The 27,569-nt window shown below is 38.3% G+C and overlaps 1 protein-coding gene across 1 annotated transcript in view; it reads left to right on the plus strand.

Moving 5' to 3' along the window:
* ITFG1 (integrin alpha FG-GAP repeat containing 1) overlaps positions 1-27,569 on the plus strand; it is a 316,107-nt gene that overhangs the window by 21,314 nt on the left and 267,224 nt on the right. The window contains exon 6 of the mRNA XM_080828159.1: positions 27,443-27,537. Coding sequence (XP_080684285.1) covers positions 27,443-27,537 — 95 coding nt within the window. The remainder of the gene's footprint in view (positions 1-27,442; positions 27,538-27,569) is intronic.

The raw sequence follows: 27,569 nt of genomic DNA on the forward strand, positions 1-27,569 counted from the left end.
GATCATTTCTTCAAAAAATGCATGTGTAGGGGTGCCTGGGTGGCTCAGAGGGTTGAGCCTCTGCCTTCGGCTCAGGTCATAATCTCAGGGTCCTTGGATCAAGCCCTGCATCGGGTGCTCTGCTTGGCAGGGAGCCTGCTTCCCCCTCTCTCTCTGCCTGCCTCTCTGCCTAGTTGTGATCTTTCTCTCTCTATCAAATAAATAAATACAATTTTTTTTTAAAAAGCATTTCTAATAAAATTTTACATTTCAGTTAGTAAATTATCAAACTGTTTTCATCAGTTGTACACTAAGAGTTAAAATAATTGAACTTCAAAGAGATTTTTTAAAGATATTATTTATTTATTTCAGAGAGAGATTGGGAGGGAGAGCACAGAGAGAGAAGCAGACTTCCCACTGAGCAGAAAGCCTGATGCTGGGTTCCATCCCAGGACCCTGACTGAGATCATGACCTGAGCCAAAGGCAGATGCTCAACCAACTGAGCCACCCAGTTGCCTGAAAAGAGATTTCTCTTAATACTTGAATATATATGGTAGTCTGGATTATCCCAGGGTCCTGGGATCAAGCCCTACATTAGGCCTCCTGCTCAGCGGGGAGCCTGCTTCTCCATCTCCTCCCTGCTCATGCTGTCTCTCACTATCTCTGTCCCTATCTCTGTCTCTCTCAAACTTGAATATGTAAACAAAACCAACTTAAATACCAATATTAATTTTATATTAATTTGTAGACATGCATTTCTTTGGAGACATATGATAAAGTAACCACTACAACCAGCAAACAAATTTCAGATATAAGAATATTGTATATCATGATAAAGTTCTGTAAGAAAAATGTAATATAAGTACAAGGTCAGTGAAAAAGGGAACGATATATAAGTAAAAAATACCTCATTCACGCATATCTTTCTTAAAGTCTACTATAGTTAACATCCAGTGTTTTATTAATTTTAAGTGTACAGTATAATCATTTGACAATTCTTTTTTTTTCTTTTTCTTAATTAACATATAATGTATTATTTGTTTCAGGGGTCTGTGATTCATCAGTCTTGCACAATTCACATCACTCACCATAGCACACACCCTCCCCAATGTCCATCACCCAGCCACCCCGTCCCTCCCATCCTCATCCCCTCCAGCAATCCTCAGTTTTTTCCTGAGATTAAGAGTCTCTTATGGTTTGTTTCCCTCTCTGGTTTCCTCTTGTTTCATTTTTCTCTCCCTTCCCCTATGATCCTCTGTCTTGTTTCTCAAATTCCTCATATCAGTGATGTCATATGATACTTGTCTTTCTCCGATTGACTTATTTCACTTAGCATGTCCTTGCAAATGGCAAGATTTCTTTTTCTTGATGGCTGCATATTATTCCATTGTATATATACTGCATCTTCTTTATCCATCCGCTGATGGCCATCTAGGCTCTTTCCATAGTTTGCCTATTGTGGACATTGCTACTATAAACATTTGGGTACACATGCCCCTTCGGATCACTACATTTGTATCTTTAAGGTAAATAACCAGTAGTGCAATTGCTGGGTCATAGGATAGCTCTATTTTCAACTTTTTGGGGCACTTCCAACTGTTTTCCAGAGTGGCTGCACCAGCTTGCATTCCCACCAACAATATAGGAGGGTTCCCCTTTCTCCACATACTCGCCAAAACCTGTTGTTTTCTGACTGGTTAATTTTAGCCATTCTGACTGGTGTGAGGTGGTATCTCACTGTGGTTTTGATTTGTATTTCTAGTTGCCCAGTGATGTGGAGCACTTTTTCATGTGTCTGTTGGCCATCTGGATGTCTTCTTTGGAATGTCTATTCATGTCTTCTGCCCATTTCTTGATTGGATTATTTGTTCTTTTGATAAGTTCTTTTTAGATTTTGGATATTAGCCCTTTATCTAATATGTCAGTCGCAAATATCTTTTTCCATTCGTTTGGTTGTCTGTTGGTTTTGTTGAATGTTTCCTTTGCTGCGCAAAAGCTTTTGATCTTGATGAAGCCCCGGTAGTTCATTTTTGCCCTTGCTTCCTTGCCTTTGATGATGTTTCTAGGAAGAAGTTGCTGTGGCTGAGGTCGAAGAGGTTGCTGCTCGTGTTCTTCTCAAGGATTTTGATGGATTCCTGTCTCACATTGAGGTCTTTCCTCCATTTTGAATCTATTTTTGTGTGTAGTGTAAAAAAATGATCCAGTTTCATTCTTCTGCACGTGGCTGTCCAATTTTCCCAATGCCATTTGTTGAAGAGACTGTCTTTTTTCCATTGGACATTCTTTCCTGCTTTGTCAAAGATTAGTTGACCATAGAGTTGAGGGTCCATTTCTGGGCTCTCTAATCCATTCCATTGATCTGTATGTCTGTTTTTGTGCAATACCATGCTGTCTGGATGAGCACAGCTTTGTAACATAGCTTGAAGTCAGGCATTGTGATGCCTCTAGCTTTGGTTTTCTTTATCAACATCCCCCTGGTGATAGGGATCTTTCCTGTTTCTATACAAATTTTAGGATTGTTTGTTCCATTTCTTTGAAAAAAGTTGGTGGTATTTTGATAGGGATTGCATTAAATGCACAGTTCCTTTAGATAGCATAGACATTTTCACAATATTTCTTCTTCCAATCCATGAGCATGGAACGTTTTTCCATTTCTTTGTGTTTTCCTCAATTTCTTTCCTGACTACTTTGTAGTTTCCTGAGTACAGATTCTTTGCCTCCTTGGTTAGATGTATTTCTAGGGATCCTGTGATTTTCGGTACAACTGTAAATTGGATCGACTCCTGAATTTCTCTTTCTTCTGTCTTGTTGTTGGTGTATAGAAATGTAACTGATTTCTGTGCATAGATTTTATATCCTGACACTTTACTGAATTCCTCTATGGGTTCTGGCAGTTTTGGAGTGGAGTCTCTTGGGTTTTCCATATAAAGTATCCTGTCATCTACAAAGAGTGAAAGTGGTGGTGGATATTATTCAGAAGAATAGGTATTAATTTTGGTAGATCTGACATATTACCAGCATCAGTATTGATTAGGTCCCTAGCCTTCGGTACTGCCTCTGGTTCTTTTTTTTGTGGTGATTTTCCACCTTGTCATTTTATCCAGATAAGAATATATGAACGAGAGAATAAAATACTAAAAGGGTGGCAAAGACCCCAGAAAATATGCATTAACCAAATCAGAAGAGACCCCAAATTGTGCAGTGAAGAAGGGGGGTAAAAAGAAGTTCCAAAAAAATTAAAAAGAAGAAGAAGAAGAAAAATATATATATTAAACTGGTGAATAGAACAGAGCCACCCACTTGACTTTGGGAGTATTTTGGTCTCTTAGAAGAAACTTCCTCCCAAAATTTTAAAGAAAGAAAAACATAAACACACACACACACACACACACACACACACACACAAATAAGGGTAAACACAATGAAGGGATGGAATATGACTATAAAGATGAAAATTTTTAAAAAACTAGAAAAGGAGTTGATAAGATGATTTGGTTGGGAAAAGAAAGAAAAAGAAAATGGAGAGAATTTTCTCAGGCTGGAGACTAGAACAAACCCTGTGCTAGATTTAGGGTATATTTTGATCTATTTGAAGAAGTTGTATCCCACAATTTTTTAGAGGAAAAAACTCTATTTGTATACAAAAGATCTAACTTTATCTTTAGTTAGATACAATGAATACAACTCTATCTTAAGTTAGTTACAATGACGGATAAAATATGGCTATAATAATAAAGATTCAAAAAGATATTTTTTAAGAAAGAAGTGTTAAGGTAAACTAGTTAAAAATGTTAGAAGAGGAAAGAGTAAAATTTTAAAAATAAGAATAAGAAAAAAATAAAATTAAAAAATTTAATTAACTTTGCAAGACTAAAGAATCATGGGGAAAAAGCCATGAATTCCATGCTTTGCTTTCCCCTCCTCTGGAATTCTGCTCTCCTTGATCAGTGAGCTTGGTCTTGGCTGAATTTCTTGCTGATATTCTGGGGGAGGGGCCTGTTGCAGTGATTCTCAAGTGTCTTTGCCCGAGGCGGAATTGCCACACCCTTGCCAGGGGCTGGGCTAAGTAATCTATTCCAGTTTGCTCTCGGGAGCTTTTGTTCCCTGAACGCTTTCCGTAGAGCTCTGGAGGACAGGAATGAAAATGGTGGACTCCTAATCTCCCGCCCAGAGGAGCCAAGAGCTCGGGGCCCCACTCAGTGCGCCCTGGGAGAAAAGTGCTCAATCACTACCATCTCCCTGGTCTCTGGCTGCACTCCGAGCTCACCTGTCCTGTGACCGAGCATTTCTGTCTCTGGCACACAGCCCTGTTTGGAGTCTCCAAACCCAGCAGAGCCCTGCCACTCTTCCAAGGGGGTGTCCCCAGATCTGCCATTTGTGTGGTCCCTCTTCAAAAAACAGTGGTCTGACTGTGCCACAGATCACAGTTTAAGGTAACCCCGAGCTGAAAGCTCACTCCCCTGCTCAGTCTCTGTAGCCAACTTCCCCGCTCTAATACCTGCTAGCTCTGCTACACTTAGACACCCTCGATCCTCCTGTGACCCCGCGGGACCTGAGACCACCCTGTCCCCTAGAGGTCTCCACCCCCGGTTAGCCTCTGGAGCGATGTCCCTCAGTGGAGCAGACTTCTAAAAGTTCAGATTTTGTGCTCTGTTGCTCTACCGCATGCCAGGAGCCGGCCCCTCCCCCCACAGTCTATCTTCCCGTCGCTTCGGATTCACTTCTCTACAGGTCCTACCTTTCAGAAAGTGGTCAATTTTCTGTTTCTAGAATTGCTGCTCTTCTTCTCTTCGATCTCCTGTTGGATTTGTAGGTGTTCAGAATGGTTTGATAACTATCTAGCTGAACTCCTGCTACCTGATGTCATCTCAGCCCGCAACTCCTCCACCATCTTCTGCCTTGGATTCGCTTCTCTGCATGTCCAACCTTCCAGAAAGTGGTTGCTTTTCTGTTCATAGAATTGCTGCTATTCTTTTCGATCTCCTTTGAGTTTGTAGGTGTTTAGAATGGTTTGATAACTATCTAGCTGAATTCCTGGCACCAGACGAAATTTAAGTCTCCTACTCCTCCACCATCTTTGAAACTCCCTCATTTGACTATTCTATACCCTACTCGGTGCTCATCAAGACAAGTGTAATCCCCTTCACCTATTTTACCCATTCCTCTCTGGTAACCATCAGTTCTCCATACTTAAGAGACTGGTTTTTTGGTTTATTCCCTTTTCTTTCCTTTATTGTTTGATGTCTTTCTTAAATTCCACATATGAAAAAAATCATGGTATTTGTCTTTCTCTAAGTGCTTATTTTGCTTAACATTATGCTCTAGATTCATCCATGTTGATGCAATAGGCAAGATTTCATTCTTTTCTTTTTTTTTTTTTTTAATTTTTTTATTTTAATAAACATATAATGTACTTTTATCCCCAGGGGTACAGGTCTGTGAATCGTCTGGTTTACACATTTCACAGCACTCATCATAGCCCATACCCTCCCCCATGTCCATTTCCCCACCACCCTCTCCCGTCCCCCTTCCCCCCCGCAACCCTCAGTCTGTTTCTTGAGATTGAGTCTTTTATGGTTTGTCTCCCTCCCAATCTCATCTTTTCATTTTTTCTTTTCCTACCTCCCCCCAAACCCCCCCACCTTGCATCTCCACTTCCTCATATCAAAGAGATCATATGATAGTTATATTTCTCCAATTGACTTATTTCGCTAAGCATGATACCCTCTAGTTCCATCCACGTCATCGCAAATGGCAAGATTTCATGTCTTTTGATGGCTGCATAGTATTCCATTGTGTATATATACCACATCTTCTTTATCCATTCATCTGTTGATGGACATCTAGGCGCTTTCCACAGTTTGGCTATTGTGGACATTGCTGCTATAAACATTCGGGTGCACGTGCCCCTTCGGAGCACCACGTTTGTATCTTTAGGATATATACCCAGGAGTGCAATCGCTGGGTCGTAGGGTAGCTCTATTTTCAGTTTTTTGAGGAACCTCCACACTGTTTTCCAGAGTGGTTGCACCAGCTTGCATTCCCACCAACAGTGTAGGAGGGTTCCCCTCTCTCCGCATCCTCGCCAGCATCTGTCATTTCTTGACTTGTTAATTTTAGCCATTCTGACTGGTGTGAGGTGGTATCTCATTGTGGTTTTGATTTGTATTTCCCTGATGCCGAGTGATGTGGAGCATTTTTTCATGTGTCTGTTGGCCATCTGGATGTCTTCCTTGCAGAAATGTATGTTCATGTCCTCTGCCCATTTCTTGACTGGATTATTTGTTCTTTGGGTATTGAGTTTGATAAGCTCTTTATAGATTTTGGATACTAGCCCTTTATCTGATATGTCGTTTGCAAATATCTTCTCCCATTCTGTCAGTTGTCTTTTGGTTTTGTTAACTGTTTCCTTTGCTGTGCAAAAGCTTTTGATCTTGATGAAATCCCAATAGTTCATTTTTGCCCTTGCTTCTGTTGCCTTTGGCGATGTTCCTAGGAAGAAGTTGCTGCGGTGGAGGTCAAAGAGGTTGCTGCCTGCATTGTCCTCAAGGATTTTGATAGATTCCTTTCTCACATTGAGGTCCTTCATCCATTTTGAGTCTATTTTCGTGTGTGGTGTAAGGGAATAGTCCAATTTCATTTTTCTGCATGTGGCTGTCCAATTTTCCCAGCACCATTTGTTGAAGAGGCTGTCTTTTTTCCATTGGATATTCTTTCCTGCTTTGTCAAAGATTAGTTGACCATAGAGTTGAGCGTCTATTTCTGGGCTCTCTATTCTGTTCCATTGGTCTATATGTCTGTTTTTGTGCCAGTACCATACTGTCTTGATGATGACAGCTTTGTAATAGAGCTTGAAGTCTGGAATTGTGATACCACCGACTTTGGCTTTCTTTTTCAATATTCCTTTGGCTATTCGAGGTCTTTTCTGGTTCCATATAAATTTTAGGATTATTTGTTCTATTTCTTTAAAAAAAATGGATGGGATTTTGATAGGGATTGCATTAAATGTGTAGATTGCTTTAGGTAGATGAGACATTTTCACAATATTTGTTCTTCCAATCCATGAGCATGGAATATTTTTCCATTTCTTGGTGTCTTCCTCAATTTCTTTCATGAGTACTTTATAGTTTTCTGAGTATAGATTCTTTGCCTCTTTGGTTAGATTTATTCCTAGGTATCTTATGGTTTTGGGTACGATTGTAAATGGGACTGACTCCTCAATTTCTCTTTCTTCTGTCTTGTTCTTAGTGTAAAGAAATGCGACTGATTTCTGTGCATTGACTTTATATCCTGACACTTTACTGAATTCCTGTATAAGTTCTAGCAGTTTTGGAGTGGAGCCTTTTGGGTTTTCCACATATAGTATCATATCATCTGCAAAGAGTGATAGTTTGACTTCTTCTTTGCCGATTTGGATGCCTTTAATTTCTTTTTGTTGTCTGATTGCTGAGGCTAGGACTTCTAGTACTATATTGAACAGCAGTGGTGATAACGGACATCCCTGCCGTGTTCCTGACCTTAGCGGAAAAGCTTTCAGTTTTTCTCCATTGAGAATGATATTTGCGGTGGGTTTTTCATAGATGGCTTTGATAATATTGAGGTATGTGCCTTCTATCCCTACACTTTGAAGAGTTTTAATCAGGAAGGGATGCTGCACTTTGTCAAACGCTTTTTCAGCATCTATTGAGAGTATCATATGGTTCTTACTCTTTCTTTTATTAATGTATTGTATCACATTGATGGATTTGCGGATGTTGAACCAACCTTGCAGCCCTGGAATAAATCCCACTTGGTCGTGGTGAATAATCCTTTTAATGTACTGTTGGATCCTATTGGCCAGTATTTTGGTGAGAATTTTCGCATCTGTGTTCATCAAGGATATTGGTCTGTAATTCTCTTTTTTGGTGGGATCCTTGTCTGGTTTTGGGATCAAGGTGATGCTGGCCTCATAGAATGAGTTTGGAAGTTTTCCTTCCATTTCTATTTTTTGGAACAGTTTCAGGAGAATAGGAATTAATTCTTCTTTCAATGTTTGGTAGAATTCCCCTGGGAAGCCGTCTGGCCCTGGACTTTTGTTTGTTTGGAGATTTTTGATGACTGTTTCAATCTCCTTACTGGTTATGGGTCTGTTCAGGTTATCTATTTCTTCCTGGTTCAGTTGTGGTAGTTTACACATCTCTAGAAATGTATCCATTTCTTCCAGGTTGTCAAATTTGTTGCCATAGAGTTGCTCGTAGTATGTTCTTATAATTGTTTGTATTTCTTTGGTGTTGGTTGTGATCTCTCCTCTTTCATTCATGATTTTATTTATTTGCGTCCTTTCTCTTTTCTTTTTGATAAGTCTGGCCAGGGGCTTATCAATCTTATTAATTCTTTCAAAGAACCAGCTCCTAGTTTTGTTGACTTGTTCTATTGTTTTTTCAGTTTCTATTTCATTGATTTCTGCTCTGATCTTTATGATTTCTCTTCTCCTGCTGGGTTTAGGCTTTCTTTGTTGTTCTCTCTCCAGCTCCTTTAGGTGTAGGGTTAGGTTGTGTATTTGAGACCTTTCTTGTTTCTTGAGAAAGGCTTGCACTGCTATATATTTTCCTCTCAGGACTGCCTTTGTTGTGTCCCACAGATTTTGAACTGTTGTGTTTTCATTATCATTTGTTTCCATGAATTTTTTCAATTCTTCTTTAATTTCCTGGTTGACCCATTCATTTTTTAGAAGGATGCTGTTTAGTCTCCATGTATTTGCGTTCTTTCCAAATTTCCTCTTGTGATTGAGTTCGAGCTTCAGAGCATTGTGGTCTGAAAATATGCAGGGAATGATCTCGATCTTTTGGTACCGATTGAGACCTGATTTATGACCCAGGATGTGGTCTATTCTGGAGAATGTTCCATGTGCACTAGAGAAGAATGTATATTCTGTTGCTTTGGGATGGAATGTTCTGAATATATCTGTGATGTCCATCTGGTCCAGTGTGTCATTTAAGGCCTTTATTTCCTTGTTGATCTTTTGCTTAGATGATCTGTCCATTTCAGTGAGGGAAGTGTTAAAGTCCCCTGCTATTATTGTATTACTGTCGATGTATTTCTTTGATTTTGTTACTAATTGGTTTATATAGTTGGCTGCTCCCATGTTAGGGGCATAGATATTTAAGATTGTTAGATCTTCTTGTTGGACAGACCCTTTGAGTATGATATAGTGTCCTTCCTCATCTCTTATTATAGTCTTTGGCTTAAAATCTAATTGATCTGATATAAGGATTGCCACCCCAGCTTTCTTCTGATGTCCATTAGCATGGTACATTGTTTTCCACCCCCTCACTTTAAATCTGGAGGTGTCTTCGGGTCTAAAATGAGTTTCTTGGAGGCAGCATATTGATGGGTTTTGTTTTTTTATCCATTCTGATACCCTGTGTCTTTTGATTGGGGCATTTAGCCCATTAACATTCAGGGTAACTATTGAGAGATATGAATTTAGTGCCATTGTATTGCCTGTAAGGTGATTGTTACTGTATATTGTTTCTGTTTCTTTCTGATCTACTACTTTTAGGGTCTCTCTTTGCTTAGAGGACCCCTTTCAGTATTTCCTGTAGAGCTGGTTTGGTGTTTGCAAATTCTTTCAGCTTTTGTTTGTCCTGGAAGCTCTTTATCTCTCCTTCTATTTTCAATGATAGCCTAGCCGGATATAGTATTCTTGGCTGCATGTTTTTCTCGTTTAGTGCTCTGAATATATCATGCCAGTTCTTTCTGGCCTGCCAGGTCTCTGTGGATAGGTCCGCTGCCAATCTAATGTTTTTACCCTTGTATGTTACAGACTTCTTTTCCCGGGCTGCTTTCAGGATTTTCTCTTTGTCGCTAAGACTTGTAAATTTTACTATCAGGTGACGAGGTGTGGACCTGTTTTTATTGATTTTCAGGGGCGTTCTTAGCATCTCCTGGATTTTGATGTTTGTTCCCTTTGCCATATTAGGGAAATTCTCTCCAATAATTGTCTCCAATATACCTTCTGCTCCCCTCTCTCTTTCTTCTTCTTCTGGAATCCCAATTATTCTAATGTTGTGTCGTCTTATGGTGTCACTTATCTCTCGAATCCTCTCCTCGTGTTCCAGTAGTTGTTTGTCTCTCTTTTGCTCAGCTTCTTTATTCTCTGTCATTTGGTCTTCTATGTCACTAATTCTTTCTTCTGCCTCATTTATCCTAGCAGTGAGAGCTTCCATTTTTGATTGCACCTCATGAATAGCTTTTTTGATTTCAACTTGGTTAGATTTTAGTTCTTTTATTTCTCCAGAAAGGGCTTTTATCTCTCCGGAGAGGGTTTCTCTAATATCTTCTATGCCTTTTTCGAGCCCGGCTAGAACCTTGAGAATTGTCATTCTGAACTTTAGATCTGTCATGCTACCTATGTCTGTATTGATTAGGTCTCCAGCCTTCGGTACGGCCTCTTGTTCTTTTTTTTGAGGTGAGTTTTTCCGCCTTGTCATTTTGTCCAGGTAGGATTTGCTTTCTCCTGCTGTGGAATTCCGCTGTTCTTGGTGACTGAAGTTGGTTTTGGATCGGTTTCTTGTTGATCTTCTGGGGGAGGGGCCTGTTGTAGTGATTCTCAAGTGTCCTTGCCGCAGGCGGAATTGCACCGCCCTTGCCAGGGGCCGGGCTAAGGAATCCGCTCGGGTTTGCTTTCGGGAGCTTTTGTTCCCTGAGCGCTTTCCGTAGAGTTCCGGAGGACGGGAATGAAGATGGCGGCCTCCCAATCTCTCGTCCCGGAGGAGCCAAGAGCTTGGGGTTCCGCTCCTCAGTGCGCTCTCAGAGCAAAGCGCCCAATAGCCCCCCCTCCCTGGCTTGCGGTCGCGCCTCGAGGAAAGCAGTCAATTGTTGGAGCTGGAGAAAAGCGCCGGGTCGCTTTTGTCTCCGTGGCCTCCGGCCGCGCTCCGAGCCCACCCAGCCTGCGACCGGCACAAGGTAACCCTGGGCTTAGAGCTCACTCCTTGGCTTTGTCGCTATAGCCGGCTTCCCCGCTCTAATACCTGCGAGCTCTGCGGCACTCAGACACCCCCAGTCCTTCTGTGACCCCGCGGGTCCTGGGGTTATGCTGACCCCGCCTGGGTTTCCCCCCAGTTTAGCCTCTGGAGCGATGTCTCCCAGTGGAGCCGACTTTTAAAAGTCCCGATTTTGTGCTCCGTCGCTCCGCCGCTTGCCGGGTGCCGGCCCCTCCCCCCGGGGTCTATCTTCCCGTCGCTTTGGATTCACTTCTCCGCAGGTCCTACCTTTCAGAAAGTGATCGATTTTCTGTTTCTGGGATTGTTGCTCTTCTTCTCTTCGATTTCCCGTTGGATTTGTAGGTGTTCACAATGGTTAGATAAGCTATCTAGCTGATCTCCTGCTACCTGATGTCGTCTCAGCCTGCTACTTCTCCGCCATCTTGACTCCTCCCACCAAGATTTCATTCTTTTCTATTGCTTTTCTAAGGCTGAATAATATTCCTTTTTGTGTTTGCATGTATTCACTATAGCTTCTTTATCCATTCATTTATCAATAGACACTTTAGCTGCTTCCATAATTTGGCTATTGTAAATAATTCTGCAATAAATGTAGGGTTGCCTATATCTTTTCAAATTAGTGTTTTCATATTCTTGGGACAAATACCCACTAATGCAATTATGAGTAGTTCTAATTTAATTTTTGAGGAACCACCATACTGTTTTCCACAATGGCTGCATCTGTTGTATTCTCACCAAGAGTACACGTTCTTGCCAACACTTGTTTCTTGTGTTGTTTTTGCCATTTTGACAGGTGTGAACTAATAACTTACTGTAGTTTTGATTTGCATTTCCCTGATCATGAGTGATGTTGAACATCTTTTCATGTGTCTATTGACCATCTGGATATCTTCTTTGGAGAAATGACTATTCATGTCACTGGATTATTTTTTTCTTTTTTGGTATTGAGTTGTATAAGTTATTGATATACTTTTACTTATTAACCCTTCATTAGATATGTCATTTGCAAATATCTTCTCCCATTCAGTAGGTTATCATGTAGTTTTGTTGATTGCTTCCTTTGCTTTGCAATAGCTTTTTACTTTAATGTAGTTCCAAGAGTTTATTTTTGCTTTTGTTTTCCTTGCCTCAAGAGACATACTTAGAGAAATATTCCTATGGTCAATGCCGGAGAAAATACTGCCTGTGCTCTATTCTAGGATTTGTATGGTTTCAGGTCTCATATTTAGGTCCTTAATGCATTTGAGATTATTTTTGTGTATGATATAAGTAAGTGATACAGTTTCATTTTTATTTCATATAACTGTCTAGTTTTCCCAAAACCATTTCTTGAAAAGACTGTCTTTTTCCTTAGGATATTATTTCCTGCTATGTTGAGGATTAATTGATGATTTAATCATGGGTTTCTTTCTGGGCTTTCTATTCTGTTCTGTTGATCTTTGTATCTCTTTATGTGCCAGTATCATACTATATTAATTACTGAAGCTTTCTGGTGTAACTTGAAATCTGGACTTGTGATGCTTCCAGCCTTGTTTTTCTTTTTCAAGACTACTTTGGCTCTTTGTGGTCTTTTGTGGTTCCATACAAATTTAAGATTTTTCTAGTTCTGTGAAAAATACTGTTGGTATTTTGATAGGGATTGGATTAAATGTGTAGATTGCTTTAGGCATTATGGACATTATAATGATATCGGTCTTTCTAATTCATGAACATAGATTGTCTTTCCATTTGTTTGTGTTGTCTTTAATTTCTTTCATCAGTGTTTTATAGTTTTCAGAGTACAGGTCTTTCACCTCACTGGTTGAGTTATTCCTAGGTATTTTGTTGTTTTTGGTACAGTTGTAATTTGGATTATTTTCATATTTCTCTTTCTGCTACTTCTGTATTAGTGTATAGAAATGGAACAGATTTCTGTGCATTGATTTTGTATCCTGCAACTTTACTGAATTGATTTGTCAGTTTTAGTAGTTTTTGCTGGAGTCTGGTGTTTTCTATATATAGTATCTTGTCATCTGCAAATAGTGCAAGTTTTACTTCTTCCCTACCAATTTGGGTGCCTTTTATTCCTATATGTGGTTTGACTGCTGTGGCAAAGACATCTACTACTATGTTGAATAAAAGTGGTGAGAGTAGACTTCCTTGTCTTGCTCCTGACCACAGGGGGAAAGCTCTCTGTTTTTGTCTTTGTTGTTTGTTTGTTTGTTTGTTTGTTTTTTGTTTTTTACCTTTGAGTGTGATGTTAGCTATGGGTTTTTCATGTGTGGCCTTTATTATGTTAAGCTATGTTCCCTCTAAACTCCTTTGGTGAGGGATTTTATCATGAACGAATGTTGTACCTTGTCAAATGCTTTTTATTCATCTATTGAGATGATCATAGTGCTTTTAGCCTTTCTCTTCTTTTTTTGTTTTAAGATTTTATTTATTTATTTGAGACAAGAGACTGAGAGCATAAGCAGGGGATGAAGGGAGAGGGTGGAGAGGAGCAGAGGGAAAATGAGAGAGACAAGCAGACTCCCTGCTGAGTGCAGAGCCCAACTCAGGGCTCAATCCCAGGACCCTGAAATCATGACCTGAGCTGGAGTCAGACGCTTGATTAACTGAGCCACCCAAGAACCCCTATCCTTTCACTTATTAATGCGATGTATCACCTTGTGAATATTGAAACACTCTTGTATCCCAGGAAGAATCATAGTTGGCCATGGTGAATGAATTTTTTTAAATATGCTCTTTGATTCAGTTTGTAATATTTTGTTGGGGAATTTTGTGTGTATATTCATTCGTCAGAGATATTGGCCTGTAGTTCTCTTTTTTTAAGTTTTTATTTAAATTCCAGTTAGCTTACATACAGTGTAATATTAGTTTCAAGTGTGCAATATAACACTGTGCTCATCACAGCTACACTCCTTATTCCCCATCACCTATTTAACCTATCACCTCACCCACCTGCCTTCTGCTAATCATCAGGTTGTTCTCTATACTTAAGAGTCTATTTCTTGGGCTCCTGGGTGACTCAGTTGGTTAAGTGGCTACCTTTGGCTCCGGTTCATGATCCCAGGTCCTGGAATTGAGCCCCACATTGGGTTCCTTCCTCAGCAGGGAGTCTCCTTCTTCCTCTGCCTGCCACTCCCCCTGCTTGTGCTTGCTCTCCCCCCACCCTGTGTCAAATAAATAAATAACATCTTAAAAAAAAAAAAAGAAGTCTATTTCTTGGTTGCCTCTCTTTTTTCCCCTTTGCTCATTTGTTTCTTAAATGCCACATATGAGAGAAATCATATGGAATTTATCTTTTCTCTGACTGACTTGTTTTACTTAACATGATACTTTCTAGCTATATCCACATTGTTGTACATGGCAGTATTTCATGCTTTTTTATGGATGATTGATAGCCCATTGTGTGTGTGTGTGTGTGTATACACATACCACATATTCCTTATCCATCAATCAGTCAGTAGACATTTGGGCTACTTCCATAATTTGTCATTGTAGATAATGCTGCTGTAAACATTAGGGTGCATGCATACTTTTGAGTTAATATTTTTGTTTACTTTGGGTAAATACCTAGTAGTGAAATTGCTGGATCATAGAGTACTTCTACTTTTAACTTACTGTTTTCCACAATGACTTCACCAGTTTGCATACCCACCAACAGTGCAAGAGGGTTCCTCCTTCCCCACATCCTCACCAACATCTGTTTTCTTTGTGTGTTGTTGATTTTCACCATTCTGACAGGTGCGAGGTGATATCTAATTGTAGCTTTGATTTGTATTTCCCTGATGATCACTAATGTGGAGTACGTTTTCATGTGTCTGTTGGTCATCTGTATGTCTTTGGAAATATGTGTGTTCATGTCTTCTGCCCATTGTTAATTGGATTCTTAATTTTTGTGGTGTTGGGTTATATAAGTTCTTTGTATATCATGCATACTAACCCTTTATGAGCATTGTCACTTACAAATATCTTCTCCCTTTTAGTAGGTTGTCTTTCAGTTTTGTTGATTGTTTCCTTTGCTGGTCAGAAACTTTTTACTTTGATGTAGTCCCAAAAGTTTATTACTGCTTTTGTTTCCCTTGCCTTAAGAGACATATCAAGAAAAATGTTGCTCTAGCCGACGTCAGAGAAATGACTTCCTGTGCTCTTTCTAGGATTTTTATGGTTTTAGGTTTCATATGTAGGTCCTTAATCCAGTTTTAGTTTACTTTTGTGTATGGTGTAAGAAAGTGGTCTTGTTTCATTCATTTGCATGTTGTCCAGTTTTCCCAACATCATTCGTTGAGACTGTCTTTTCCTCATTGTATATTGTTTCCTGTTTTGTCAAAGATTAACCAACCATATAATTGTGCATTCATTTCTGTGTTTTCTATTTTTTTTATTGATCTATGTGTCTGTTTTTGTGCCAATACCATACTGTTCTGATCACTGTAGCTTTGTCCCACCCCCCACCCCTCCAAAACCTTCAGATTATTTTTCAGAGTCCACAGTCTCATGGTTCGTCTCCCCCTCCAATTTTGTAATACAACTTGAAGTCCAGGATTGTGATGCCTCCAGCTTTGCTTTCCTTTTTCAAGGTTGCTTTGGATAATTCATGGTCTTCTGTGGTTCCATACAAATTTTAGGATTGTTTGTTCTACCTCTGTGAAAATGTTACTGGTATTTTGATAAGGATTGCATTAAATATGCAGATTGCTTTGGATAGTATAGACATTTTAACAGTATTTGTGTTTCTGATTCACTAGACTACAATGTCCTTCCATTTCTCTGTTACCTTCAATTTCTTTCATGAATGTTTTATAGTTTTCAGAGTACAGGTCTTTTACCCCTTTGGTATATTAATTTTGTATCCTGGAACTTTACTGAATTTGTTTATCAGTTCTAGCCATTTTTCAGGTTTTATATACATACATAGTATCATGTCATCTACAAACAGTGAAAGTTTTACTTCTTCCTTGCTGATTTGGTTGCCTTTTATTTCTTTTTGTTTGAGTGCTGAGGCTAGGATTTCTAGTACTGTGTTGAATAAAAGCAGTGATAGTGGACATCCCTGTCTTGTTCCTGACTATAGAGGAAAAGCTCTCAGTTTTTCCCTTTTTAAGACAGTATTAGCTTTGGTTTTTTTCATATATAGCCTTTATTATGTTGAGATATGTTCCCTTTAAACCTACGTTGTCCAGTGTTGTCACGAATGGATGTTGTACTTTGTCTTTCTACATCTATTGAAATGATTATATGATTCTTATATTTTCTTTTGTTAATGTAATATATCACATTGATTGATTTGTGGATATTGAACCACTTGCAACCCAGGAATAAATCCCACTTGATCATGGTGAATGATTTTTTTTTTTTAATGTCTTGTTGGACTCCGTTTACTTGTATTTTATTGAGAATTTTGGCATTTATGTTGATCAAGAATATTGGCCGATAGTTATCTTTATTAGTGGCATTGTTATGGGGTTTTGGTATCAGGGTGATGCTGGCCTCATAGAATGAATTTTGAAGTTTTCTTTCCTATTTATTTTTTTAATAGTTTGAGAAGAAGAGATATTACCTCTTCTCTAAGTTTTTGGTAGACTTTATCTGTGAAGCCATCTGGTCCTAGACTTTTGTTTGTTACAGTTTTTTGAGTAGTGATTCAATTTCATTGCTTGTAATCTGTCTGTTCAAACTTTTTATTTCTTCCTCATGCAGTTTTAGGGGTTGTAGACTTCTAGAAATGTATCCATTTCTTCTAGAATGTCTAGTTTGTTGGTATATAATTATTTGTAGTATTCTCTTACAATAGGTTGTATTTCTTTGGTATCAGTTATTATTTCTTCTCTTTTATTTCTCGTTTTGAGTACTCCCTCTTTCTCTCTCTCTTTTTCTCTCCCTCTTTCCCTCTCCCCTACCCCCTTTTTTCTTGATGAGTCTGGCTAAGGGTTTGTCAATTTTATTGATCTTTAGAAAGAACCAGCTCCTGGTTTCATTGATATGTTCTGTTGGCTTTTTTAGTTTCTATTTTATTTCTGATCTAATCTTTATTATATTCTTTATTCTGGTTTTGGGTTTTGTTTGTACTTTTTTAGCTCCTTTGGGTATAAGATTAGGTTGTATATTTGAGTTTTTGGCTTTTTTTTTTTCTCTTGAGGTAGGGCCATATTGAGGTAAACTTTACTCTTAGAAAATCTTTGCTGTGTCCTGAAGATTTTGGAGAATTGTGTTTTCATTTTCATTTGTCTCCATGTATTTTTTTAGAAAGGGAGGAGCAGAGGTGGTGGGGAGAAAGAATCTTAAGCAGATGGAGCCTGACACTGGTCTCAATCTCATAACCCTCAGATCATGACCTGAGCTGAAACCAAAAGTTGGACATTTAACTGACTGAGCCACCCCAGCACCCTGTCTCCATGTATTTGCTTTTCTCTTTTATTTTTTGGTTGACCCATTCATTGTTAATATCATGTTATGTAACCTTCATGTATTTGTGCTCTTCCTATATTTTTTCTTGTGGTTGATTTCTAATTTCATAGTATTGTGGTCAGAAAAGATGCATGGTATATATGACTTTGATCTTTTTCAGTTTGTTGAAAATTGTTTTGTGACCTACCATGTGATACATTCTGGAGAATGGTCCATGTGCACTTGAAAACAATATGTATTCTGCTGTTTTAGGATGGAATTTTTTTTTTTTGGATTTTTTTTATTTATTTATTTGACAGAGATCACAGGAGGCAGAGAGGCAGGCAGAGAGAGGAGGAAGCAGACTCCCCGCTGAGCAGAGAGCCCAAAGCGGGGCTCGATCCCAGGACCCTGGGATCATGACCCGGGCCGAAGGCAGAAGCTTTAACCCACCGAGCCACCCAGGCGCCCCTAGGATGGAATATTTTGAATACGTCTAGTAAATCCATGTGGTCCAACGTGCAATTAGAAGCCACTGTTTCCTTGTTGATTTTCTCTTTAGATGATCTGTTCATTGATGTAAGTGGGGCATTAAAGTCCTGTCCTATTATATTACTATCAGTTAGTCCCTTTATGTTTGTTATTAACTTTTCTATGTACTTGGGTGCCCCCAGGTTGGATGCATAGATATTTACGAATATATTAACTTGTTAGCTTGTTTCCTTTATAATTATATGGTGCCCTTCTTTGTTTCTTGTTACAGTCTTTGTTTTAAAGTCTATTTTGTTCACTATAAGTGTTGCTCCCCTGGCTTTTTTACTTCCATGTGCATCATTAATGCTTCTCCATCCCTTCACTTTCAGTCTGCATGAGTCTTTAGGTCTTAAATGAGTCCCTTGTAGGCACCATAATGGTGGGTCTTATATTATGTCTATTCTGTCACCCTGTGTCTTTTGATTGGAGCATTTAGTCCACTTATATCCAAAGTAATTATTGATAGTTATGTCCTTAGTTGCCATTTTATTACTCACTTTGTAACCCTGAGACAGTGAATGAAAGGTTTACTCCCAACAGCTTAGTAGGAGAAAGGAGAGGCCTGGGGGCCAGACGCTCTAGTGGTGAAAGGCCTTGAGCCAAGTTCTGTCTCTACTTTTATTGTGAGTTTAATTAATAGACCACGTGCAAGGCAAGGAGTTAGTGAGGTACATGACCACTACAGGTGCCTGCACTTAAGCATTTACTCCCTGGATGAAACCCTTGAGCCATAGTAAGAATCTGGCCACATTCAGCCAAGAAACTTGGGAGGAGGCCCAGCGTTCTTTTGCTTTTCAATGGGCCTCATCCAGAGGGGCATATACAAGTCAGGTTTTATCTGTTCGGGCACTGTGAATCCCCACATTGTTTTATGGTTGTTTGTTGTTCTTCTTCTCTTGTTCTCTTTCATGGTTAGTTGGCATTCTTTAGTGGTACACTTACATTCCTTTCCCTTTATTTTTTATATATCCATTACTGGTTTTTGATTTGTGGCTACCACCTGGTTTGTCTGTAACATCTCGTGCACGTAGTAATCTATTTTAAGTTGATGATCGTTTAAGTTTGAACCATTCTTTGCTCCTGTCCCCCACCTCCTCACATTTTATGTATATAGTATCTTAATTTACATGCTTCTATTTTGTGAGGCCTTGGTTGATTTTTACAATATACTTATTTTTCTGCTCTTGTGTTTCCTACTTTTCTTATTTATTATTTATGTTCTGTCCTTTTCTCATACAGAGTCCCCTTTAAGATTTCTTATGGGACTGGTTTAATGGTCATGAATTCCTTTGACTTTAATTTGTCTGAGAAACTCTTTATCACTCCTTCTGTTCTGAATGATAGACTTGCTACATAGAGTATTCTTTTTTTTTTAATATTTTATTTATTTATTTGACAGAGAGAGAGATCACAAGTAGGCAGAGAGGCAGGCGGCGGGGGGAGCAGGCTCCCTGCTGAGCAGAGACCCCCCCCCCCAATGCGGGGCTCCATCCCAGGACCCTGAGATCATGACCTGAGCCTAAGGTAGAGGCTTAACCCACTGAGCCACCCAGGCGCCCCAAGAAATCTGTAACTGGCTGTGATTAATTAATGTAAACATGACTGCACTTGGACCAGCTGCTGCATAGAGTATTCTTGCCTGAAGATTTTTCCATTTAGCACTTTTAATATATCATGCCCCTCCCTCTGGCCTCCAAAGTTTCTGTTGAAAACAAGCTGATACCATTATGGGGTTTCTTTTGCTTATGACTATTTTCTCTTTCTGCTTTAAAAATTCTCCCTCTATCACTACTTTTTGGCATCTTACTATTATGTATCTTGGTGTGGACCTCCTTGGGTTGATTTTGTTGGGAGATCTCTGCACCTCCTGAGTCTGGATGTATTTCCTTCCTCACATTTGGGAAATTTACAGTTATTATTTATTCAAATAAAATTGCCCCCTTTTCTCTCTCTTCTTCTGGGATTACTATAATGGGAACATTAGTACATTTGAAGGTGTTGGCTGAGTTTCCTAAATCTATCCTCATTTTGTGTTATTTTTTCTCTCTCTCTCCTATTCAGCTTGATTCCTTTCCATTACTTGGTCCTCCAAGTTGCTGATCCATTCTTCTGCTTCATTTAGTCTACTATTGATTCCTTCTAATGTATATTTAATTTCAGTTACTGGTTCTTCATCTCTGATTGGTTCTTGTTTATATTTTCTGTCTCATTGTTAAAGTCCTCAACTCTTTTCTCAGACCCAGTGAGTTTCTTTATGATCATTAGTTTAAATTCACTATCAGACATATTATTTATCTCTGTTTTGTTTTTATCTCTTGCTGTGATTTGTCCTGTTCTTTCATTCAGGACATATTCCTCTGTCTCCTTTTTGTCTAACTCTGTGGTCTGTTTCTCTGTGTTAACAGTGTTAGCTACATCTCCTGCTCTTGAAAGTTATGGCCTTATGAAGAAAAGATCATTCCGTGCCCTACATTGCTGTGTCCCCTGTTCACCAGAACCTGACACTTCAGGAGTATCTCCTGTGTGTGTTACCTGTACCCTCCTTTTCTGGCTGAGTTGGCTTTTCCCTTTAGTCCAGTCATCTGCAATGGCTCTCTTTGCCTGTGCTGGGCAGTGTGTTGCTAATGGGCCAGTCTGAGGCTGTCTTGGGCTTGAGTTGAGTCAGACCAACCATTTGTCAAAGATGCAGTAACACCAAACTGCAGAGTACCTTCCCTGTGTCGTCCCTTGAGAAGCTTCACTTGGTGAGTGGGATCTGCAGTCAGACCAGCTGTGTGCCCTAGCCCACGGCTGGGTCCATAGTCTGACTAGCATGTGTGGTTATCTTTCCCTCTCTCTGTGGCAGGAGTTACTTTGGAGTTGTTCTGGGCTTTGTTGAGGCTGCTTGCATGCTGCCAGGCTCTTGGCACTGTTTTGAACGTGCTCTGCCCAACAGCATATTTGAAGGTGTGGATCCATGTAGTTTGTCAGATCAGACCTGCAGTTTTTGCAAGGTTTGCGAACAGGTCTTTTGCAGGAGGGAAGCTGCAATCGCCAGTACTAAGGCCAGCTGGTTTGGAGCGAGTGGATCCACAAAGTATGTGGAGGTGAGTGCACAGTGTTAGCAAGGTTTGCTCAGGTCCTCTGGTGGAAGGGTTCTGCCAGGGCAGGACTCACAGTATAAGCAAGTTAGGTTGGAGTGTTGGCACTGCGCTGGTTCCCACAGATGTACATGTATTTATGCTGGGAGGCAGGGGAGGGAAATAACACCTGCCAATCTCTTTGTTCCTAGAGAAGTCTTCCATGGAAGCCTGTCCCTCTAGCACACACTCTGAGATTAGTATAGACCAGTTATGACCATAGTACTTTTCAAACTACTGCTTCTCTGCTGTATCTCCTCAAACTGTTTATTGTGCTGTCTCTTTAAGGTCAGTGACTCCATTTTCTCTCACATTATGGCTCCCCCAGAGTGGAACCCAGTGATTTTTAAAGTTTCAAGTTTTAAGTCCTGCTGGTTGTAAGAACTCATGAAATTTGGCCCTTCTAGTTTTCAAAGCCAACTGGTTAGGGAGATTTGTCTTCCCTGTGAGGTCTACCTACTGTGAGAGTCTCTCTCCCTACGGTATCCCTCCCTCCTGTGAACAGTACTGTGGGTCTGTTTAGTTTCCCACCTTTTGGCTCCCCACTTTTTCTCTGCCTTTCCTGCCCTCTTAGATGTGGCCTCTTTATATTTAGTTTTGTAGTTCTACCAATCTTTGGGTCATTTGCTGGGTCATTTGCTGGGTTATACTGCTGTGAGTGTTATCTAGTTGTGTAAGTAAGATGAAGTGAACTTAGGGTCCTCCTACTCCCCCATCTTTTCCAGCAGTCTTGTTCATGCCGTTTTTGTGTGTGGATAATGGTGGGTAAAAATTCAGTGTGGTGTTTATAGTCCACTGGATGCACTTTTTTAAGAACCATTATTTTATAATCTTAGTAATTCTAAGAGATTTGAAAATTACATATTTGATAGCAGTTTAAACTGATGAAAATATTTAGATTACTTTTTTAGAAGTGATCTTAAATGTGTAAAGGGATACATAGTTTTTAAAAATTCCTTTAGGGCCTATCTGAGTGTAAATGCTTGAAGACCAGTGGACTAAAGAATTAGAGAGCTTAGAAAAGCATACTAGACCCATCTCCTCCTGGTAATTGCTTCTATCTGGATATCTAAAATAATGATAATTCATTATAAACTGATCATTGAAAAGTGGGTGGATTATCAGTCATTTCAAAGAGCAGTTACCATAGGCAACCAAAAGCTACAGTTGACATTAATTACATTTAAATTCATGCTTTGATAAATGCTATTCTTTGAGATTAAGGGTAATGGTGCTCACAAATTAGAACACCTTGACATAATTATGTTTCCTGTGGGGTGGGGTGGTGGGTAGCTAATAATTGGAATTTTCTATAGAGGTCAAGAAATGTCAACAAATAGACTCAACATGGCTCAGAACTGCCCATTTTTTCATCTCTGCTGTTTCTTCCTTTGTAATGAGAACAGTTTGTGACCTTGGCCTTCAAATGGATCTGAGCATGTATATGAGAAGGTTATAGTTTATATGAATACAGTTGCTTATAAAGATGGTTTCTGTTGCGTCTTATTGAAAAACTATTGTGTACAAAAAACAACAGTAAAGGTAGAGGAAAATGAATTTTATTTTCAACTTTAAATTTTTAAAAACTAAAATTTTGATATACAACTGTATATATACATTTAATTTTCAGCTATCTTAAAATGCATCACAAAAAGAAATAATAACTCTTCCCTTCTACCCTCTTCTACCACTATAAAGTATAAGGATCAGTTAACTGCCTTTTAAGAGACATAACTGTAATTTAACAGAGTATAGGCAACAAGTATGAAATTTAAAGTACTGTGAAGACCTTGAATATTGATTGGAAGAGTTCCAGAAAGGAAGATTATTATTAATATTTTGTTAGGAGTTGCAAACTCACATGTCTAAAGGGACCCAGAAGGAAACCAAAGTGAGTGAAGCAGTTTGGAAATGTGGGAACTTTGGCTGCCTATCATAGGCACTATAGCTCTGTCTGAAAGGGGCCAGTTGGTTACCAGAACTAGTATTTCAAGAGAAGCTGGAAAGAAGATTTTTATGTGAAATCTGATTTTTTATTTTTTACCAAAGAATGCAAAATATTTAAAACAATATATGAGCCAAATAAAACACATTGTTATGCTGAATTTGGCCCCTAGTCTGCCACTTTATCACTTTTGGTTTATTGCTCTTCTAAATTCTTTATTTGAAATGTACATTTTTGTCAAGTAGTTTCTAGGAGTTAGTTGAAGTTTTCCAGAATTCTAACTATAACTTATTTCAAAGCAAACTTATAAAAAGATTTTTAAGGAATGAAATCAGTAATTTCTCAGGTTGTAATTAAAGGCAACCACATGATTAACCTCATTGAGCTCAATTCTGTAGAAGCTTATATTTTTTAATTCACTTTTGGCCTATAATTACAAATTTCTTGGGAACATTAGTAAACTCTTCTGAAATGACTTTGGGTTAAACTTGTTGTAGAATCTCTCTAGCCTGCCTCTGATTATTTTGTTAGTAATTAAAAATACTTTAATGCTCAGAATTTAAAGAACCTGTGAATAAATGGTCTATCTTAAAAAGAAGTGAACTGGCCTTACTAAATTGGACTTGATTGAAATTATTTTAGGCATTTCTAACCTTGTGAAGTATGAAAGAAAAACATGACATGAATGCTTGGCATTGAATTACCTTACACTGAATGCTGAATACAGTGTCTCACTTTTCGTATTTTATGATCATAACCTAATACTTTGGGATTTTCATTAAAATAATAAAATTGGGTTATGCAAACATTGCTTAGTTTTGTTTTTACTGTCTTGTGAGGCAACAGATGAGGCCTACTGTATGTTAAAAAGTGTGTGTGAGGATTTTGGGAAGAAGTTACTGTTTGTAGAACATGGACCCTTTGTGTAGGGAAAATTTTCTCCTGATGAATGCTTATTCTTTTTCCCAGACTCCACCTGCCAAGAGAAAATTAGTCACTTGTTTCTCTCTGCTTTCCCAACACGTTAAAACCAAGTTCAAATAAATCTTGTTTGCTACCCAGTCACTTAGATGATATATTGATAATTAAGTTTGACTTATTAATTAGCCTTAAATTTCTCTTTGGAGATGACATATCTATGCTTCCATATTTCACTGGAACATCATATTGTGGAAAAAAAAAAAGCATGCTCTTACTAGAGGTAGAGAAGAATAAGAAATGCTACTTGATACTATGATGCAGTCTAGCAAGTATTTGCTAATTAGACCATGATTCATTTCAGCCACTATATGGGAGCCATATCCTGGTTAGACTATGTAGATAGAAATATCTATGAATCGGGATATCCAGGGGAGCATACATCTTTGTTTTTTTTTTTTTTTGAGAGAGAGAAAGAGAAAGAGAGCGAGCCTGAGGGAGAGAAAGAGAGAGGGAGAGCCTGAACATGTGGGGAGTGACATGTGGAAAAGGGGGAAAGAGAATCCCATGACCCTGAAATTGTGACCAGAGCCAAAATCAAGAGTCAGATGCTTAACCTATTGAGCCTCTCCGATGGGTCCCTCAGAGGAGCTTACATCTTAAAAAGTGCTATTAGTTGAGAAGAGTGTACTTGGATACCAGTAAGAAAAGCAAAGTAGGGCCTTGATAAATGACAATGACTTTGACAATGGGGTGTGTTCTACTGATGATGAATTGAGAAATTATTTTATTTAAATTTGCTCTTTTTTCTATAGTTCATAATAATCTACCAGTGTGACCTCCCTGGTTTTGATAATTGTACTATGGTTATATTAGATGTTGACATTAAAGGAAACTGAATGAGGGATATATGAAAACTTTATATGATTGTTTTTTATAATGAAATAAAATTTACATAATGTATAATTAGCCATATGAAGTGTACAATTTAATGATATTTATTATATTCACAATGTTTTGTGACTATCACCTACTTCCAGCAGCTTTTCATCATTTCTGCAGGGAACTCTGTACCCATTAAGCAATCACTTTCCCTTTCCCCCTACCCCCAGCCCTTGGCAACCGCTAAATCTGCTTTCTCTCTCTATGGATTTGCCTATCATTGGTATTTCATCTAAATGAAATCATACAGGATGTGACCTTTTATGTCTGGCTTCTTTCACGTAGCATAATGTTTTAAGGTTCATCCATGTTGTACCATGTAGCAGTACTTAAGGTATTTTCATTTTTGGCTATAAAATATTTTTATTGTATAAATGGCATCTTGTTTATCCATTCATCCATTGGTGGACATTTGGGTTATTTCCAGGTTTTGGCTATTGTGAATAGTGCTGCTAAGAGTATTCATGTACAAGTATTTGTTTGAATACTTATTTTCAACTGTTTTGGGTACATACCTAAGTATAGAAATGCAGGGTCATGTGGTAATTCTGTTTAACTTTTTGAAGAACTGCCAGACTTTTCCACAAGCAGTGCACCATTTTATATTCCCAGCAGTAGTGTACAAAATTTCCTGTTTATTCACTTCCTCCCCAACACGTATTCTTTTTTGGTTTTGATTATTGCCATCCTATGGTTGTGAAGTGGTTTTTCATTATGGTCTTCTTTCATAATTCCTTAATGACTAACAATGTTGAGCATCCTTTGACGTGTTTAGTAGCCATTTGTGTATGTTCTCAGATGTAGTCCTTTGCCCACTTTTTAATTAGGTTGTTTTTATTGTTGAATTGTAAAGGCTTTATGTATAGATACTAGATCTTTGTCAGACATAAGATATTTGCAAGTACTTTTTCCCATTCTATGAAATTCTCATTTCACTTCCTTGATAATATCTTGTGATGTACAAAAGTTCTTAATTTTGATGAATCTAATTCATCTATTTTTTCTCTTATTGAATTCTTTTGGTATTATATCTAAAATTCCATTTCCAAATCCAAGGTCATGAAGATTTTCCCATAGGTTTTCATACAAGAGTTTTATAGTTTTAGCCCCTTGATCCATTTTGAGTTAATTTTTGATATATGGTTTAAGATTCTAAATTCATTCTTTGGCTCAAAATGTTGGAATTAATATTCATAAGAGATAATCATCATTCTTCATTGTCTTAGAAAAAACATCTATGATAATATTAAGTCATTTTTTCTTATACTTAAAAAAGAATCGAAGAATATAAGAGCTAAAACTATAAAGTTCTCAGGAGAAAGCATATGGGTAAATCTGCATGAACTTGGATTTTAAAATGGATTCTTAGATATGACAGCATAAGAACAATCAACAAAAAAAAATAAATGAACAGGATTCGTTGAAAAAAAGTCTGTACATCATAAGATGCTGTCAAGAAAGTGAAAAGCCAATGTGCAGAATGTGAGAACTTTTACAACTAAAAATAAAACATTATATTTAAAAATCTAACTTAAAAATAAGCCAAGGATTTGAGTGGACATTTCTCCAAAGATGTACAAGTGGCCAGTGTACACTTAAAACATTTAACATCATTAGCCATCAGGAAAATACAAGTCAAAACCATGAGATACACACCATCTAGGATAACTATAATAAAACAAAGGGACAATAAATAATAAGTGTTGACAAAGAAACAGAGATGTTGGAACACTCTGACATTGCTAGTTAAGAACATAATATGGTGAAGCCACTTTAAAATATAGTTTGACAGTTCCTCAGGAAGCTAAATATATAGTTACCATGTGACCCAGCAATTCTTAGATATATACCCAAAAGAATTGAAAACATATGTCCACATAAAAACTTGTACATAAATATTTATAGCACCATTATTTATAATAGGCAAGAGTGGAAACAAGCCAAATGTCCATCAAAAGATAAATGAATGGGGGCTCCTGGGTGGCCCAGTGGGTTAAGCCTCTGCCTTCGGCTCAGGTCATGATCTCAGGGTCCTGAGATCCAGCCCCATGTTGGGCTCTCTGCTCAATAAGGAGCCTGCTTCCCCCTCTCTCTCTCTGCCTCTCTCTCTCTCTCTGTCAAATAAATAAATAAATAAAATCTTTTTTGAAAAGACAAATGAATAAACAAAAAGCATAACCATATAGTGATATATTATTCAGCCATTAAAAGAATGGGAGTACTGACACATGCTGCAACATGCATGAACCTGAAATTATATTCTAAGTGAAAAAAACCTGACATAAAAGTCCATATATTGTATGATTCCATTTATATCTAATTTCCAGAGTAGGGAAATCATAGTGATACAAAGCAAATTAGTAGTTGCCAAGGGCGAGAGGGAGGAAAGAATGGGAAGTAAATAATGGATACAGGGTTTGTTTTTGAGGTAAAGAAATTTTTCTGTTGATAGCGGTGAAGTTTGCAAACTGTGACTGTACTAAAAAGCATGAAACTGTATACTCAAAGAGAATGAATTTTATGGTATGAGAAATATCTCAGCAAAAATCAATACATTTTAAAAATACCTTGCAAGCAGAGGTTTTTCTGTTTTAAAACAATGTTTATTTGATATTTGGCTTAAGAAAATTCTATTTTTTTTTTTTAGGAATTTATCGTGGCATCCTGCATTGACCACTAAAAGTAAAATGCGAATTCCACATTCTCATGCGTTCATTGATCTGACTGCAGATTTTACAGCAGGTAAGTTACACATAAATATAAAATATTTCTTT

This window comes from Martes martes (assembly GCF_963455335.1).
Source record: "Martes martes genome assembly, chromosome: 17".
NCBI classification, from domain to species: Eukaryota; Metazoa; Chordata; class Mammalia; order Carnivora; family Mustelidae; genus Martes; species Martes martes.